We start from the raw sequence: 17,975 nt of genomic DNA on the forward strand, positions 1-17,975 counted from the left end.
TCAGTCCTTTCAATGCACTTAGTGGCCTCCTGGGGAAAGAGCATTACTTTCACCTGTACAGCAAGAGGGAGGGGAAGGGTCCTTGTTCTTCACAGTGAAGGAAGGATGCCTGGCTGTGAATAGCATCTAACATTTCAGAACCAAAGCCCTAGACTGAGAGTGACTGGCCTAGGGAACTGCAGTGTTCTCCTTAGATCATTCCTTGTTTACATAATGGAAGCTTTTTAAGTGACACATTGCACTGTTATAGGCAGTATTGCTTGTTGGTCCCAGGATATTAAAGAGACAAGGTGGGGGCAGGAATAACTTTTATTGGACCAACTTCTGTTGATCAGAGAGACAAGCTTTCCATCTTACACAGAGCATTTCTCAAGGTTAAATATTAAGTTCTTTGTATTTAACTCTTACCACTTTATTCTGCAGAACATATGATGCTGGACTTGTAACTGAGTAGTTTTCCAAACAAAGTTTATCAGTTTTGATCTTTTTGTATTTTGTAGGTGTGTTGCTGAAACTTTTCACTTGGTGGCCAATGTATGTAATGTATGTACCTGCTGATCATGCCATGATGTCAACTCTGGCCAAAATTTTCAAACTTGGAGGTATAAATATGTAGCCCCATTTTTAGAGGTGCTGGGCACCTGCAGCTCCCACTGAACTGAATGAGATCTGTGGGAGCTCAGTACATCTGAAAATAAAGCTACTTTTATGCCTATACATGGATATAAATGCTTATACATGGATATAAAGGCCTAAATTTAGGCACCCAGGTTTGATCATTTTAGACTCCAGCTCTAAAATTATTTTGTCAGTAACTGTATGTCCTAAAATTGAGACTGACAATTACAGTAACATTTCAGAAAATAGAGAAGGTCTCATTTACAAAATGTTTGTGTGTGTGTATTTGTACTTGTGTATATATGTGTAAAAATATTTTTTAAAATAGAAGTTAAATATATATAGGTATACTTTTATATTTGCATACAGCTTGGATGGCAGTGACCCCTATTTAGGAAAGTCAGTAATTATTCTGAGGCTTTTCTTTACCATAATCATTAAAGCTGTAGGTAAATTAGTAATATCACATCTTCTGCTAACTAAAAACTAGGTCAGCTGTATCCATCTTCTATTTTCCTTAGTAATTGTATATACAAGCAAAATAATCCTGTTCTGCCTTATAAAGCCTAAACTGCTCATTCCCAAGGTAACACAGGAGAAATCTTTACAGTGCTAACAGCACCCCAGTATTACTGCAGAGTTAATTAAGAAGATAGCTAGAAGTCTATGATTTTTGGAAGTACTTGTATTTCAGACAGAAAACAGTTCTGCCTTTCAGCTCTCCTTACAAAGACTTAATACATAGAGTTGGTTCATGTGTTTCTTTATTTACAAACTGTCCATTGTCTGATAATGAAACAATGTGGGTGGAAAGTGATACAGGGCCTGCTAATCAAGTTCCATAGTGGTCTGTTATGTCTATAGTCTGTTGTGTCTCCTAAACAAATAATACATTTGGTCATGGAAGGTTAATTCTTTTGTACATGGACAGAAAAATACTGTAATGCACCAAGGACACGGTATCCAGGAAAAGATTAATTAAAATATAGAATGTGAAATTAAGACACTTTGCCAGCATTTTTAGAAAGGGAGAAAGGACAAATTAGGACGTTCTGGTAACATTGCCACTGCCGGCATTAAAACACATCTTTCTCAGTATCAATTAACTCTGCTTCTCCCTTAGCTAATTATTTCTGGTGCCATAGGGTTCTTCAGATTAAATTGATGCCCTTATCAGTCTATTGCATGCTTCGTTTCTTTCACAGCTTGGTTTCCTGAGCTTATTCTGGAAGATTATTCACCAAATTGTTTTGTCATGCTTTTTAGCAATTCTCTTGATTCAGAAATATTCAAGAGGGAGGAGGGTCTGGTTGTTTTGTGTCCTTGTTTGTTTGTTTTACATGGACAGGTATATTTCTGGTTACTCCATTTAATTTTAAAATTATTCTGTTTCATCTACATTTTTAGCTTCTCCTAAGCATGGATGGATTTCCAGGTTGCAATAATCTTGGATCAGTTTGCTTTGATTTCCAAAGGCAATAACAGAGGCATTAAAATACTTTTCTGTTTCCCTTGCAGCAAGCTCAGCCTAATACGGACTGGCGTTTCTCGCAGGCCCAGAGACCTGGAACTAGTGGGTGAGTTATTCACTTTCTGTTCCTCTGCCCACATGCTGGCTTTTCTTATTTGTCTTGTTGATTTCATGATTTCAGGGCTGGTGGAAGGTGCCAGATTGGTGGCTTGGGAGATGGAGTTTCTCTGCTTATATACAGAATAGAAATAGTCTAGGGATCAGGGCAAACTTCCTTCACCCTGTGACCCTACCCCCATCCTGCCTCTGGAGCTCAGACTTGACCTGGAGGGGAATGCTGCTGGTCAGAAAGGGGAGTTTAATCTTGTGGGCAATTTAGTCCTTGGCTTCTCTGTTGAAACACCCAAAAAGGGGTCATATTAGTACCAAATCTCTTAGTGTTCTTTGTAGAATCGTCTGCCTAGCTCCCCTGTACCTGCCCACTGGAAACTGGAGTGAGGCCTTGTCTGCACACAAACCTGCATTGAAATAACAAAATGGGTTTGAATTCATACCTTTTGTTTTTCAGTGCAAGTCTGCACAGGTAGACACTCCTATTTTGGAATAAGAGCATTGTAGTTTGATTTGCTTAAGTCAGTAAAGAATGACTCAAGTTAAAATCAGACACATTTATTCTAAAATAAAAGTGTTTACACAGAGACTTTCACTAGCTGGTTTAATTATTTCAGTGCAAGTTTGCAACCATTGAAACCTCCAGCTCATTTTACATTGTTGTTAAACTTTGATTACTTTCTATCCCAGCTGGATTTGAACTACTGACCAATAAGTGAAAGTCTCCATATCAGGATAGCAATCCCCTGAACTTCTGACTCTCCCTAGCATGCTATTTGTTGATGGTGGTAGTAGTAGATAATAGTATTATTTTCAAAATTTGGGATATGAGTTTCCCCACGTGCTACCAAATAGGACAGGTACTAGGCAGGATCAGGGTAACTGAGGGACTTCTGTGGATTCCCTGCGGATCAGTGAAACTGAGACTGAGGAGACAGCTTATCAAAGATGCATGGAATTTATAGCCCTTTTGGTTCTCCACTCTCAGCACACATCCAACACCCAATTGCCCCCTCCTGTCTTCCAAATGGAGGACTCTCTGAGCTACCTCCAGCCTTTCTCACATATGCCTGTGGATTTCCTACACAGTTTCACACACATTATAGGCTGAGCAGCTGTATCCTTCTTACATTTAAACTATAGGTTCTTTGAGGTGGGGACCATCTTCTTGTGTTTGTACAGTGCCTGGCACAATAGACTTCTAGGTGCCACCAAATGCAAATAATAATAATAATAATAATTTTAAATTCTCATGTGATCAGAAATGTGAAAGAGGCAAATCATGGGCAAATAGGAGTGTGCAGAGAGGGCTGCTTTCTGGGAACAGAGCCCGGTGGGATCATTCATGGTACTTTATACAATGTCCCATGAAAACATGCTATAAAATCAGCTGTCACTAACTAATGTGGCTCTTAATTTCTGAGATTAATCTGGTTAGTCAGAAATAGTCAGGAGACTATTGGTCTAACTTGGTTAATTTAATATTCTTTAGTTTTGGATTTATTAAAAATGCACCCATGACAATCTCTAGGCACATGTACATTAATATGAAACACCAACTAACAACAAACATAATTTATATTAAAAAAAAGAAAGCAAATCAACCTCCCACTTCCCCATCTCAAATAATTTGGATTGCAGATTTTTATGTTTAAATATTCAAAACAAAATTATGCTCAGACTGCCAGTCCAGGAGTAACACAAGATGCTATGTGGGAAAGTGAGATTGAGATTTCAGGTGGTTTCTTTGCTTCTGAGCCAGTAGAGCAGATGACACAGTGGAAGCAGCACTCTGCCCTTGAAAAAGGGAAGACACTCTAGTCACCCTGTGCTAGTGATCCTTCTTGCTTATTCTGCAAAAGTCACCAGGATGTAGAGATACCGAGGTTATCCCCTGCACAGTCACACATTTGCACAATGGGTCAGCTCCTGGCACGGCCTGCAGGAATTATTCTTTAGTGGGAGCTTTGATTTGCCTTCTGTTCTGCTTGTTCTTCTAGGCCCAAGTTCAGCAAAGCATTAGGGTTTAAGCACATGCTTAAATGTTTGCTAAATTGGGCCCCTACTCATAGTCTAGAAGCAAGCCAAATGAGTGCAGCACAGATTTCTGCTCCGGTTCAGTCTGTCATTGATTTAGCAATGTTACAATTGTCTCCTCCAGCACTGGGCTGTCAACCCCATGCCACATGGAGGGGAGAGAGAAATAGAACTTTGCAATGGAACAACACTTGTTTTTAGCCCTGGAACTGACTGAAATTGGCTGTGTCTAAAGAAAAGCTACTGGGGGTTATTTTAGAGGTGTTTTCTATTTATTAGTTGTATTTTATTCTCTCCCTCTGAACTCTCTACAGTTGGATTCCTGGTACTAAGGGAGCCTGGCTTTGCAGAGGGAAGATTTTTTTTTTTAAAAAAGTCCCGATATAACATTTTAATACTCTTAGAAATGTTATTAGCAGTATCATTTTATGTAAAATATGTGGCATTTATAAAGTGCATGAAGGCATGGTGTGGCATAAGGATGTTCCTGGCACTTGTGTGGTATGACCTGCATAACTCACCTGTGAATTCATCACTCCTAAATAAAAAGGACATCCTACATTCATGCCAGTAAAAACTTTATTCCACTCCACACCATCAGCTATGTGAATATGATATGCAAATGGGTGGGATTTTCAAAAGCATGTAGGTGCATTTGCTCACACACACACACACACACACACTTTCCAAAACAGAAACAAAGTTTGTTACATTAGGCCAGCAATCTTAAGTCAACCAGAATAAAAACTCTATAGCAAGAACACTGCAATTAATTAAAACGTAAGTGTTAAAAAGTATGCAAATATTCCTTTAAGGTGATGTAGCTATAGATACCTTTAGCTTTACCTTTCATCCATTCTCTTTGCAAAAATCAAAATGTGTGAAAATTCACATTACACACACCAATAACAACTTCAGGCTATACTTATCCCCAGTTCCAGTGAGGGCAACTGCAAACCAAGGGGTTCTTTCTGAGGAGGGGTAGGGGGTGGCACTTCTGGGACAGAAAGGACAGAGTTCCAGACTGGGTTTCATAGACAGTAGCAACTGCTCAGGAGATTGCCCTACTCCTGCTGGCCTGTTACAATGAAGTGTAGGTTTTGAATGTAATAAAAATAATGAATAAACCATATATAGTGTATATCAGTTAAAGAATAGAGCGAGCAGAATTTTGGCCATTACATTCTAGAAGATGAGCTTTATAGAAATGTCTTAATCGTGCAGCAATATCAGAAACAAAATAATATAGTTTGGTAATGTGTAAATAATTTGATCATTAAAATGTGTTACATATATTGGTGATGGTTTCTGGTGAAAGAACAGAGGACCTGGAGCTCAACATCCAGCTCCCAGTGTCTCTGAACTAGAGGGCAAAGGTCAGAGAGGGTGACACATACAAATTAAAATATAGACTTCTCACCTTCCGCCCTTCTCTTATAATTGAAGCTAAACCATCACACCTGATTGTAACCCTTGAAAACTGGGGAAAATTTAGATCCAGATCAGGACCCCAACCTTTGATTTGAAGTGAAAGTATTTTAAGTCTTTTAAAACAGTCTTTGTAAACTTGAATATGAGACATGTTATGTTTATTGATAGTGATAGCATCTGCCTCAGAAGGTTCTTATCAGAAAGTCTAATGTGACTAGTCTTTTTTTCAACTGAATTATGAATTACAGGGGCTTTGACAATCTTTGGGCCCAATTCACTGATGCTGTCTGCTTTGCACCACTTTTGTTATGCAAAACACCCAAATAGCCAGCTGAACTGAGCCCAGATGGCTCCCACACTACTCATAGCATAAAGCAGCTTTCAGATTGCTCTTATTTATGTCAGGAATCAGCCCAGCCCAAGGATCAGGAGAATGGAAAGGAGACTTAGTCTCTTTTGTCCTTTGCCATTTCTGCTACTTGTGTATGCACATTAAACACACAAATACACGCATACTTTGCACAGGCAACAGAACATCTAAAGATTTGAAAATCCATTAAATGTTGCGTAATGTTTGGAAACAACTGTAAATACATGCCTGTGCTCTCCCACCATGCTCTATAATGCAGACTGTGGCGATAGTATCTAGTGTAATGATGCTCAGTATTAATAATAATAATTAATAATAATCATATGGGACATTTCCTAGGAGAGTCACAAAGAGGTTTTGGATCCCCTGTTAAACCTAAAGGGGCTGCTTAGCCTCTAGGATGAATGTTACTGCTTTATCATGTGTTTGAGGGGCTGAAACGGGGACGTATTGATTTTTTTAATATTGTCTCCTCCGTTGCCCAGCAAAGTGTCCATGTGGCCATTTTCTGGACAATGTCCCCCCCTCTATTGTCTTCTGCCATCATCCCAGCCATTGTGTCTTCTGCTCTTTACATAACCAACATGTTATGAAGGAACAACATGGACATAGTGGGTCCAGATAACTGTTTATTGACTACAGAGAACATAGGAGGCCTAGTTACATACACTGCTGCTCTGGCAGGGTTCTGGTGGCTTCTGAAGCACACAGAATACAGTTAGGATACTAGAAGGCCCACAAACTATTTAAAGATATAGTACCTAATTCCTAACCCTGTACCAGTATAGGAGCTGCTTCCACAGTACTGCATGTACAGAGGACTACCATGAAATACCCCCAGTGCTAGTAGCACTGTAGTGCTCTGAGCATATGTTATAATGGAAGCAGCTGCTGTACTGTACTCTGCACATGTGATTCAGTGCATAAAGCGTTTGTGATGAGATCAGGGTTGTGCTCACAGAGTGCTGCCAGTGAAGCAGTTCTTATGCTGGGAGCAGGAAAGCAGATGTCGGAGGAGGGCACAGTCTTTACACACTGCAACATAAAGCAGGTCAGCACTGGCACACTGGACAACATGCTCAATAGAGAGGGTAATATTTTAAAAATTAAAGCCCTGTGACATGTGTCACACTGTCTGGAGGACTCACGACCATAAGTACCAATCTCAGGGCAGACTGTCAGAAAGAGGGCAGATGTCCCAAGTTGGTGATATGATCTATAATTAGATTTCACCAAGCCAGTAATTAATGTGAACTCCTGCATCACTATAACAGTCTCACCAGGGAGTCACAGACAGTCCCCTTAGACTCTCCAGTCTATCTTGCTACCTAGACAAACTGGATTTAGGGATAAATGGTCACTTACACCAAAAAATCACACCACATTCAAGTTGCTTCCAGTCTCAAGAGACCAGTCATTTACCCCCCAGATCAGCTGGTACCATAGATCTTACACCAAAAACAATGCCTGTAACCAATCCTGTAATAAACTATCTCAAGGTTTATTAACTAGGAAAAAGGAATAAGAGGGTTATTTACAGGTTAAAACAAGCAAACATAGGCCTGGTCTACACTGCCACCAGCAGTCGACAGGATACACAAGTGACATAATGTAGCTTGCATATCTCCCATCGACTTACTTACATTGCCATACTGTGGCATCTCCACTGGACTGCGTCGATGGGAGATGCCCTCTGGTCAACGCAGCTTTATTCCTTTTGGGGAGGTGGATTAATGGTGTCGATTGGAGAGCACTTCTGGGATCAATCCCCAAGGAGCCAGCAGTGTAGACATAGACACACTAATGAGTTACCATCTCCTAAGAGTGATAGAGTTGTGGTGATCTGTCAACTCAAAGGGTCTTTCAGGGCAGACCCAGGAGGCAGGCCCTGGGGATCTATCATTTCAGTTTAGAGTCTCTGGTCCTTCAGAGTTCAAACAGCCCAAAAGATGCAGTTTCCTCTTGTCAGGGATTTTTGTTCCCTTCCCCCCAGCTCAAAATAATGGGATGAATTTGTGAACATCTCTTCCACAATGGTTTGTCTGGTGTCTATGGGCCTTCTTTTGTTGTGCAGGAGATGCCACCTCCTGTGGCAAACTAGTATTTCACACTTGGTAAAGTTTCTCTCCTGACTCTGGGGGTTTGCAGTTTCAGAGCAAAACACTTTTACAGTTACAGAGCAAACACTTAAATATTACCTTATAACATGGGACATAGATATTATAAGTGAGATTAGTGCATGAAGCAACACACAAGCCTTTTGTAGAGTCTAAACACTAAAATCATTCTTATAAGACTAATATCTATTTTGAGCAAAACTAACATACAAGCGACCTGGTCTGCTTTTTAGCTATGAGGTTGTCAGTTCTTAGCTAATGTCTGCAACCTGGGCAAGAGCAGGCATCTGGCCTGCCAGTGTCTCAGTAACAATCCCAAATTCACGCTGATAAAAAATTTATACCCTTCCCATCCTGCCATTACTGGCCAGACAGTTGATGGATGCTAAGGGACTGCCCTTTGTGCTGACATTGAAGTTCAGTATCTCAGCTCCTTTCAGTGCTGTGTATCCCATTGGAAATCTGAAACTCTCCCATTGACAGCATTATAGAGGTCTAATTACTATCTCTGCAAGGTCACTATCTTAAACTTGTGACTTGTCTAGTACTGAATATTGCCCATTCTGGGTCACTAGCCAGGGTAGTTTGTTTATAGGAGTGTTTTATGTGGATGAGGGCTGGGGTGAGTGGGGATTCCTCATTTAGAGAAGAAAGATGGAAACTGGCAGGTTATTTTTTTTAAATGGCAACCATTGGAAGTTTCTCCAGGGTTTGGAATGTCAGAAAAAGTCCAGCACACATGGCTTAGTGGCAAGAGTGGCCAAAGGGACATGATGAATTATGGAACCATGGAATACATTTTATTAATCATATGGATATCACCAATATACATTATTGGCCATCCAGGTATTGCTGTCTATAGCTAAGGTGGCCTGATTTTCCCCTTATAAGACCCTGTTTCTAGTTGCTCCTCAGTTTGCCCAATTTAAACTATTCAGGCTGATCTCTTCCTGCTTGGTGTCTGCCTCAGGCTGAATTTCTATGGCAAGTTGCAGCAAAAATGGTGCAGCAATTTCTGAGAACAAGACTGGTGGAAAATATGTTGTTTTTCCCAAGATAACTACCAAGAATATTTTCAGAAGCTCCAGGGTCCCCATGCTCTGAAACAGGGACTTGAAATTTAGTAAGGAGGTGACCCTCCTGTTGCTCAAATTTGGCAAAGTTATAAACATCTGAAAATGGAATTTCACATGTTTCAGCTGAGACTTGTTAGAGTTTGGCAGCTACATTCTCTGGAGATCCTATCTGCACTGAGTATGCTCCATTCAAGGAGACAAGGGTGGAGCAGGACTTTCCCTACAATTTTTCTTCCCAGATTCCAGGGCCCAATTTGGGGCCAGGCACTGGAACAGAGGGACTGTTTTCTGTGAGCACTAAATTCCCCTCCCACTGTGCCCAAGCAGTATGGAGGAGGAACCACCTGACTTAAATGCAGAGGGACAAGAGCTGGTCCTGGGATGGGGTGGGGAGTAGAATGGGACAAGCAGCCTGGGGGATTGGGTGGAGGAGAACTGGGACTTGGAGCTGGCAGCTGGGGGGAGAGAGAGAAACTGGGACCTGGGCGGGAGTGACTGGGGACTGTGGAACCAGTGGAGAAGGGGAGAGACAGAGATGGCCAAGGAGCTGGGAGGGGAGGACTGGGACTTGAGGAACCAGTTATGGGGAGGCAACTCAGAGCAAGTGGTGAGACAGATCAGATGAGGAGCTAGAATTAGGGGGAGCTGAGACTGACTGGACAAGAACCCTGGGGCAGAGACTGGGACTTGGAGCCCAAGTGGGGACTAGGAGCTGGGGTGGGGAAAGACAGGGACTCGGAGGGGGAGCCCCAAGGCAGAGAATGGGACTGGCTGGGCCAGGAAACAAGGCAAAGGATGAGAAGTCAGTGAGAGGGGAGGAAGACTGGGCTTGGAGCCCAAGTGGGGAAGCAACAGGACTAGGCCAAGGACAAACTGAGGAGACAAGGCAGAAGGGGCCAGATGTTGGGGAGGGTGGAAGGGTCTGTGACCATTGGAGATCTCCCCCTCCAGAACCTAGAACGGCGTGTTCTGGGAATGCCTCGGGATTGTGTACTGAAGGAGACTGTTGTCTGTAGGACCCTTGCCTCATTTGTTGCAGAAATCAGAAGCTGTGTAAGAGATTGCAAGAAGAGAAAGGATAGTCTCATGGTTCAGGCAATTGAACGAAGCCTGGAGAATTGAAATCTATCCCTGCCCCTTCCATAGAGTTCCTTTGTGATATTAGAGAGACAAGATGGGGGAGGGAATATCTTTTATTGGACCAACTTCTGTTGGTGAGAGAGACAAGCTTTTGAGCATACACAGAGCTCTTCTTCAGGTGTACTAGATTGTTTAGCAGAAGGATTTAATACATATTTTAAGGGACCATTCATAATGAAGTGGCCCATTAATACCCTTCCAGTAATAGGGAGGAAAGGGGGAGGGAAAGCAGCTGAGGGGAGGGGGTTGTTAATGGGTTACAGCTTGTTGTAATAAGCCAGAAATCCAAGGTCTCTGTTCAGTCCATGATTTTTAGTGTCTAGGAAAGTTCTGAATTTAAGTTCCCAGGCTCATCTTTTGAAAGCCTTGTGCAGGTGTCCTTTGATGATGAGGACGGGTAGCCCAGATATGGAGTGATGGCTTTGTAAAACATGTTCACCCACAGGTGATGTGCTGTTTTTGTCTTTTATCATTTTGCTGTTTGAGTTCATTTAAGAACATACTAATTGTCTGGCTTCACTCACATTGTTGCTATTGGGGCATTCAGTGCACCGGATGCAGCACTTCACATGTTGTGATGGGCATGTGTAGGATCCATGGATCTTGAAAGGTGTTTTGGGGGCGGAGATGTTAATCATTGCGAAGCATAAGATTTTATCACGGTTATTTTTAGTAAAAGTCATGGACAGGTCACAGGCAATACACAAAAATTCATGGAAGACCATGACCTGTCTATAACTTCTACTAAAAATATCAGGCAGCAACTGGGAGATGCCCAGGGGAAAGGAGGGGGCACAGTGGCTGGGAGTCGAGGGAAGTACAGAGGCTGGCTGCTTGGGGACTGCGGGGTTCACCAGCCACCCTCTACAGCTGGGGGCAGTGGGGTTTCCCTGCCACGGCTGGGAGCTGGCTGGGGTCCCTGCGGTGAGCTCAGAGCTGCCAAGGGCGGCAGAGGAACCCCAGGGCTCTGATGTCTCCCAGCTGCCCACAGCTCGGAGCTGTGGAGCCCACTGCCTGCACTGGCTTGGGGCTCTGGAATCCCCCAGTGCTGGCTCAGCACTGTGGGGTCCCCTGCCGTCAGCTACCACAGGCGGTGGAGAGACCCCAGAGCTCAGAGTCACCGTAGGTCCCCCCCCCCCCCGGCCCACGGCCCACACCATCTTGGGGCTCCAGAGTTCCCCCGCGGTGGCTCAGGGCAGCAGAATTTTCCCTGCTGCCATAGCTGGGGGCAACATGGTTTTCCTGCTGTTTGCGGTGGCTGGGAGCTGTGGGGCTCCCCACAGCGGCTGAGAGCTCCAAGTCATCACAGGTGGTGGAGGGACCCTGGAGCTCCGAGGTTCCCTGGCTTCCCACAGCTCAGAGCCACAGGATCTCTGCCTCTGGCAGTGGCTCAAAGCCAGGGTCCCACTGCCTGTCCTAGAGGACAGCAGCACGAATTCCTGCCACCTGTGGTGGCTTGGAGCCACTGCCCGCGCTGCCCAGATCCCCATCTCTTGCTCTGGCAGACAGCAGTGGGGCCCATGCAGCCCACCATGTTTGAGAGCTGGAGGTCCCCATCACAACTGAGAGCTGCTGCCCCTCTTGTCCCCACCCCCACCCCTGGGCCTCCTTCTGTCTGTGACAGCTGAGAGCTCCAGTCCCCACAGCCCCCAGAAACTGGTTGCTCTTGCCCTGCTGTCCCAGGGCAGCGGGGCAGAAGCTGAAAAGGATAATGACATGGAAGGGGGAGAAAAGCACTGCGCCAGTGATGGAGGAAGGCAACACTGAGCCCTGTCAGGCATTTCAGTTATCTGTCCAGACGATGAAAATATCATCAATGTATTTCAGGCATATCACCACAGCTGGCTGGACTCTGAGTAACAATGGCACCCGACTCCATGTGGAGAAATACAAAATATAGTTCAGTCACAGGTTTTGAAACTCTCTAAAGCAATAGCTGTTCTGTCAAATATGTGACATACACAGAGCACCTGGGATAAAATTTTATCAGCACTTATTTGAAGAGGCAACATGGACTAAGGCAATGAACTAGCAGTCAGGAGACTTGGATTCTCTTCCCAGCTCTGCTTGTTCCCTTGCCCTTTGAATTTACAGATTGTGAACTCTCTTAGGCAGGGATTGCCTCCTACCAAGTATCTGTACAGTATCCAGCACGAGGGGGTTCTAATCTTGACTGGAGCCTCTCTGTGCTACTGTAACAATAGTAACAATTTGGGGTGCCTGCATAACTCACTTGTGGCTTGCTTTACACAGACTACATCATCACGTAGTCAGTAGATTGATGTGGTTAACCAGCTTTTGGGATATCCTAGATTTCACGAGACAGCACGTATTGTAAAAGCAATGTCCCTGGACTTATCTCCTACTAGGTTTTCCTCTGAAAATTACACAATAATTTGCATGCTGCAAATGAGCCCTGTCTATCTTCTGATAGTTTGCAATGGCCAATCCAGTCCTGGATATTAGTGGAGTAATATAGAAAATGGAAGGGGAAGATGGTGTCATGGTTAAGGCATTGGACTTGAACTCAGCAGACTGTGGTTCAACTCCTGGCTGTGACACAGGCTTTCTGTGTGACCCTGGGCAAGTCACTTAGGGCCAGATTTTTCAAAGGAATTTAGGTGTCTAAAGATGCAGAGAAGTTCCTAGTGGGATTTTCAAAAGAACCTAGGCACCTAAACCCTACAGGCCTGTAGGCTCTCTCTTCCTCAATGTCCCCTCTGTAAAACGGGGATAATAATCCTTTGTCCGTGCTGTTTATTTAGACTCTGATGTCTTTGAGACAGGGTCTGTTTGTTGCTATATGTTTGTACACAGACTAGCGTAATGAGACCTTGATGTTGGTTAGGGCCTAAAGGTACTTACCCTAAAATAAATAAATAATAACATCACCAACTAAAAATTTAATATGAAGCAGATCTTGGGGCACTAGGACTATTTAACTGAACCCCTTGGGGGGGGAGGGGAATATGATTGCAAGTCAATGAGCAAACAGTGTTAAACACAGCTGCCGGCCATCTGGCAAACGACACTGAGAAATATGTTATGCTGTACATAAGAATATAGATTGCAACCTCATTTAACCAAAACTCCTGGTTAATTGAAGTTCAGTTGTATCCTCTGAGACTTTGAAAGCTTTCTGAGTGGTCTGTAGTGCTAACAAGCCACCCATCAGCCTTCATTGAGCCCTGGGGTTTGGTGACCAGACTAAATGCTGGCTCTCCTCCTTTAGCACCCCTCTTATTTTCCTGCCCTATGGCTGTAGGAAGGTAATGGTAACATACTATTTTCTCCCCTGCCTCTCAGGTTCTGCAGAGCTACTGGGTGATATAACTCCCCTCTGCTCTGGGCTTGTGAACCCAGAACATATACTTTTTCAGCATTGGTCAGCTGGCTCCCCCCACTTGATCCAAAACCCTGTTAATCTATGGGCAAATGGTTCCCAAACTTCACTAAGGTGACCCATCAACTGCATTTTGCCTTTTTTTTTTTTTTTTTTTGGTGATCCACCTTTATATACCTCCATCCGGATACTGCAAGCTTAATCCTGGTCTGGTGTGGAGGGGAGGCCTCAGGGCAGCAGGGGACAGAGGAAGAGTGAGCCCGACGTGCGCTTACCCCACAGCTGCAACAGGCTGGGCCTGGCTTTCCATTCTGGGCATTGCAACCTGGCACATGGGATATCAACGCCATTCAGGTTTCGCCCAGCAGCCTCTCCCTCCATCCCTGGGCCTTCGCTCCCCATCAGGCCAGGAGAAGTGTATATTTGCCTAGGCCAAGACCCAGCAATGGTTTAATCCAGCCCTAGACACGGCAAACCATCTACAACCTTCCCACAACCTACTGGTTGGTGAGGGCCTGTCATTTGGGAAACACCACCAAACCTTTAGGTATCATCTGAAACCTCATCACGAATGGGGTTATACAGTGTAACTTACCTGAAATCACCTAAAGGCCTTCACCTTACATAGCCTTCAGATGGGAATGCAGGGCCCAATCTTGCAAAGACTCTTGCATATGTGAGTTTCTTCACTTACCTGGACACATTTTCAGGATTGGGGCTATAGGGCTAATTTTTTTAAGGCATTTAGGCACTTAAAGATGCAGATAGGTGCCAAGGAGGTGCCATGGGAGTTAGGCACCTAGGCCTGGATTCATAAAGGCACTTAGACACCTAACTCCCAGACTTAGACACCTAGTACAATTTTTTGGTGGCACTGAGAGCCACAAAACACCTGCTCAGCTGCCACCTAATCTTGTAAGCGCCTAACCTCACTCAATGCCTAAATTTTTGTGGTAATTGTTCCCTAGGCACCTATATTTCTGCCTTTCAGCCTGCACAGTTCTGTCTCACTCTGGACATCCAGATGCCTGTTTCCCACCGAAACCCCAGTACAGATTCCCCTCCACCTAACCCATCTGCAGGGTCTGATCTGACAGGGGTGTGCTGAGAAGCTGCCTAAATCCACACGAAATTGCCAGGGGGAGATAGCAGGACCTCCCTTGTGACCCTTAGCCCAGTAGTTAGAGTACTCACCGGGGGGAAGGAAGGAAGACCACTGGTTTAGTGATAAGCAATAGGGATTTGACCAGACATCTGCTACCTCTCAGGTGAGTGCTGGAATTATACGATATTCTCATTTGGCTCTTCTCAGTCTCTCCTGCTGAAGTTGTTCCACTATAATTAAATATTAAGTGGGCCAGAGAAAGAAGGAGATTCACTCTGGGGTCCATTGGTCAGAGCATTCACCTGAAAGTGTACAGATCCCTCTTCATGTCCCTTCTCCTTATCAGGTAGAGAGGGGATTCACACTGGTGGTCTCCCACATCCAGGGGAAGTACCCTAGCCACCAAGCTACATGTTATAAGGGAAAGCTGCCCCTTCCACACCCACCCTCCCCCCCACCACTGCTGTGTGTGGAGTTAAGCGGCCCTTGATCCGGCCCCACATGACAGTTAAGAGAAGGCATGTCAATCTTCCCTGGGTTTGTGTATAGCTAGCAGAGACAGGTGCCTCCCTGCAGCCTGCCCTAGGCACCTGTCTCTGCTAAAGGGGTGGGGCTTAGCACACAGCCCTCCCTTCAGCGTCTCCCATTGACTAGTTTGAGTAGCTCCCAGTTTAGGGCTTGTCTGCATTTATAGGCTGCTGCAGCACAGCTGTGCTATTATAGCACTCAATGAAGATGCTACCTATGTCACCAGCAGAGCACTCCCATGCCCTGAGAAATGTAGTTATACCAACATAAATGGGTTGCATAGACCAGGGCTTAATGTGACCTCTCTTGTGGATCTCATTCTAAGTTGCCTATCTCTCTCCATTCACTGTGTAGTTGCCTAAATCAGACTTTGTGGTTCACAGAGTTGTTCAAGTTATTTTCTAGGCACCTAAAAGTTAGGTGTGGTGAAGCTGAGCATGGCAACACCTAAGTTCCTTTGTGGATCCAGGCCCTACTGAAAAATCCACTAAGCAGCTAGCTACATCTTTAGGCACCTAAATACCTGTAAAATCAGGTCTTTACTGACCACTGCTCTTTAAAACCGAGATACAGACCTTGGAAAATGTTATCTCTAGAGTATTCCATGAATGGGTGATCTTATAAGAATCAATAGCATTAACTTTTTATACAGAGCCTTGTATCTCTATAAAAATATCTAACAGAATCCCACCTTCTCTGCTGGGCCTTTGGTAACTCTGTTTTTATTTTCTTTTTCTTAGCTCTCAGAATGGAGAAGAAGGTGGAGCTTGGCCAAACAACCAGTTTGACACAGAAATGCTTCAAGCCATGATCCTGGCATCAGCAAATGGTCAGTTTTCTTTAATCACAAGATAATTGCATCATTTGTAATGAAACAAACATTTAAAATGCATGTAATTAGATAGGGTTTTTGTATTACCAGTGGTTCAAAGCAACTGACAAGGATGACAGGGCTTCCTAAAGTACTTCTTAAGCAAATACCATTCGAATACTGTTAGCACATGTATTACCATGCAAAAGAGAGATGAATGGGGAATGATTAACTTGTGGTTGGTGTGAGATAGTAATTCAGTTGTGTAGTAAGGCAGGAGGGTAAAGGCTGAAAATCTGTAGCATCCACATTCTTGAGAGAGTGGCATTTGGCTTACAAAATGATGATATGGTATAGAAGAGCCTGTATTTGGGGTGTCTCATTCTTTTAAAAAAATATGTATGTGTAGTTGTATAGAAAGTCCAATATCTTGTTTGGATTTGGTTGTGAATAGAAGCTGGACATGGAAACAGTATTGGGAACATAGGATTTGTTGTGCTCGATCAGACCAGAGGCTTATCTAGTCCCTCTATCCCCTACCCCATTCCTATATATCAGGGAAGGAATAACCTGTGTTAGTTGCAGAAAAGAGAGATGTTTTTGTTTTTTGATCAAAGAGTCAGATTTTTAAACAAGGTAACTCCTTTTTTATAGCAGCAATTTTGCACCCATGAAAAATTGTGATCCCAAATATTAGTTAGCAGATATTTCATGACCAGGTTGTACCCACACATACAAGAATTATTCTAGCTGCTAGTTCATTTTTGGTAGCAAAATGCAAATACATTTTAGTGCTGACAGAGAAAGAGAGGGCTGAGGCATAACTGAGTATCTGCCTCAACAGCTTGAAAATATTTTCTTTGCAATTATTCTGATTGTGGGTTGTGTGTGGTTTTGTGTGTGTGTGGTTTTTTTTTTTTTTTTTTTTACATTTAACTTCTATTATTATGTGTGAGTGACAGGAAATATAGAAGAGTGTTTGTAGCTCTGTGATCCGGGTGCACTTTTGTTAATGAATCATAATAGGCAAGTTATTTGAATGCAGAATTCAAGATAAAGAGGCTAGCTGTTTTGTATAAAGCGTTTGTTTATAAATACCTTCAAGTCTGTTCCCTCTAAATGTTAAAGATAGAACAAACAGCATAGCCATAACACACTGAGAAAAATGCTTAGGATGTTTTCTCTCTGCTCTTGGCAGAAAAAAGTCTGGGGCTGGGTATTTCAAACTGGTATTTCTTCTTTAGAGAGCAGCTTTAGCCTGAACTTTGTCACCCTGAAAGCCTCTCTGCAGACACTGAACAGCCCAGGCAAACAGCTGCCACAGCCAACTCATATATATTTTAAAGAAAGGAAACAATGTGAAAATGTGGTTCCACACTGTAAAAATATCCTTGGAGGTGGGGCCCTATGTTTACCGTTTATCTGTGACTCCAACTAAAATGTCCTCACTTTACAAATGAAATGATTATTTTTCTAATTGCCTGCCCTGCAATCCCTGGGATCTAAAAGCCAAATAGGTTCTTTCTAGATTGTGCATCAGTTTTCACTTACCTATGAGGAAGGGACCTTACTCTGGCAAAACTCCCAAAACTCCCCCTAACTACATGGTAAACTAGTTCATGGCATTTTTTGCCACTGCCTTGACTGGTGATGCCCTGCATTGATGTGATGTCCTCTCTAGGGTTTTTTCTGTGCTCCTGGGGATGTGTGAAATCTGTTCCATAGAATCATAGAAGATTAGGGTTGGAAGGGACCTCAGGAGGTCATCTAGTCCAAACCCCTGCTCAAAACAGGACTAACCTCAGCTAAATCATCTC

At 43.6% G+C, this 17,975-nt stretch overlaps 1 protein-coding gene across 10 annotated transcripts in view; it reads left to right on the top strand.

Annotated features, from left to right (window-relative positions):
* The window catches only part of LOC137165623 (protocadherin gamma-C5-like), a 336,971-nt gene that overhangs the window by 308,397 nt on the left and 10,599 nt on the right, over nt 1-17,975 (top strand). For 9 of the 10 annotated variants that reach the window (XM_067566936.1, XM_067566937.1, XM_067566938.1 and 6 more), the window contains exons 2-3: nt 2,137-2,195; nt 16,088-16,176. In XM_067566936.1, coding sequence (XP_067423037.1) covers nt 2,137-2,195; nt 16,088-16,176 — 148 coding nt within the window. Of the gene's footprint in view, nt 1-2,134; nt 2,196-16,087; nt 16,177-17,975 lie in introns of all 10 variants that reach the window. The other variant, XM_067566942.1, reaches the window with a different exon arrangement.

The sequence above is a fragment of the Emydura macquarii genome, unplaced genomic scaffold (genome assembly GCF_026122565.2).
Source record: "Emydura macquarii macquarii isolate MOO-44397 ecotype Brisbane River unplaced genomic scaffold, CSIRO-AGI_Emac_v2 contig_2768, whole genome shotgun sequence".
Lineage (NCBI taxonomy): Eukaryota > Metazoa > Chordata > Testudines > Chelidae > Emydura > Emydura macquarii.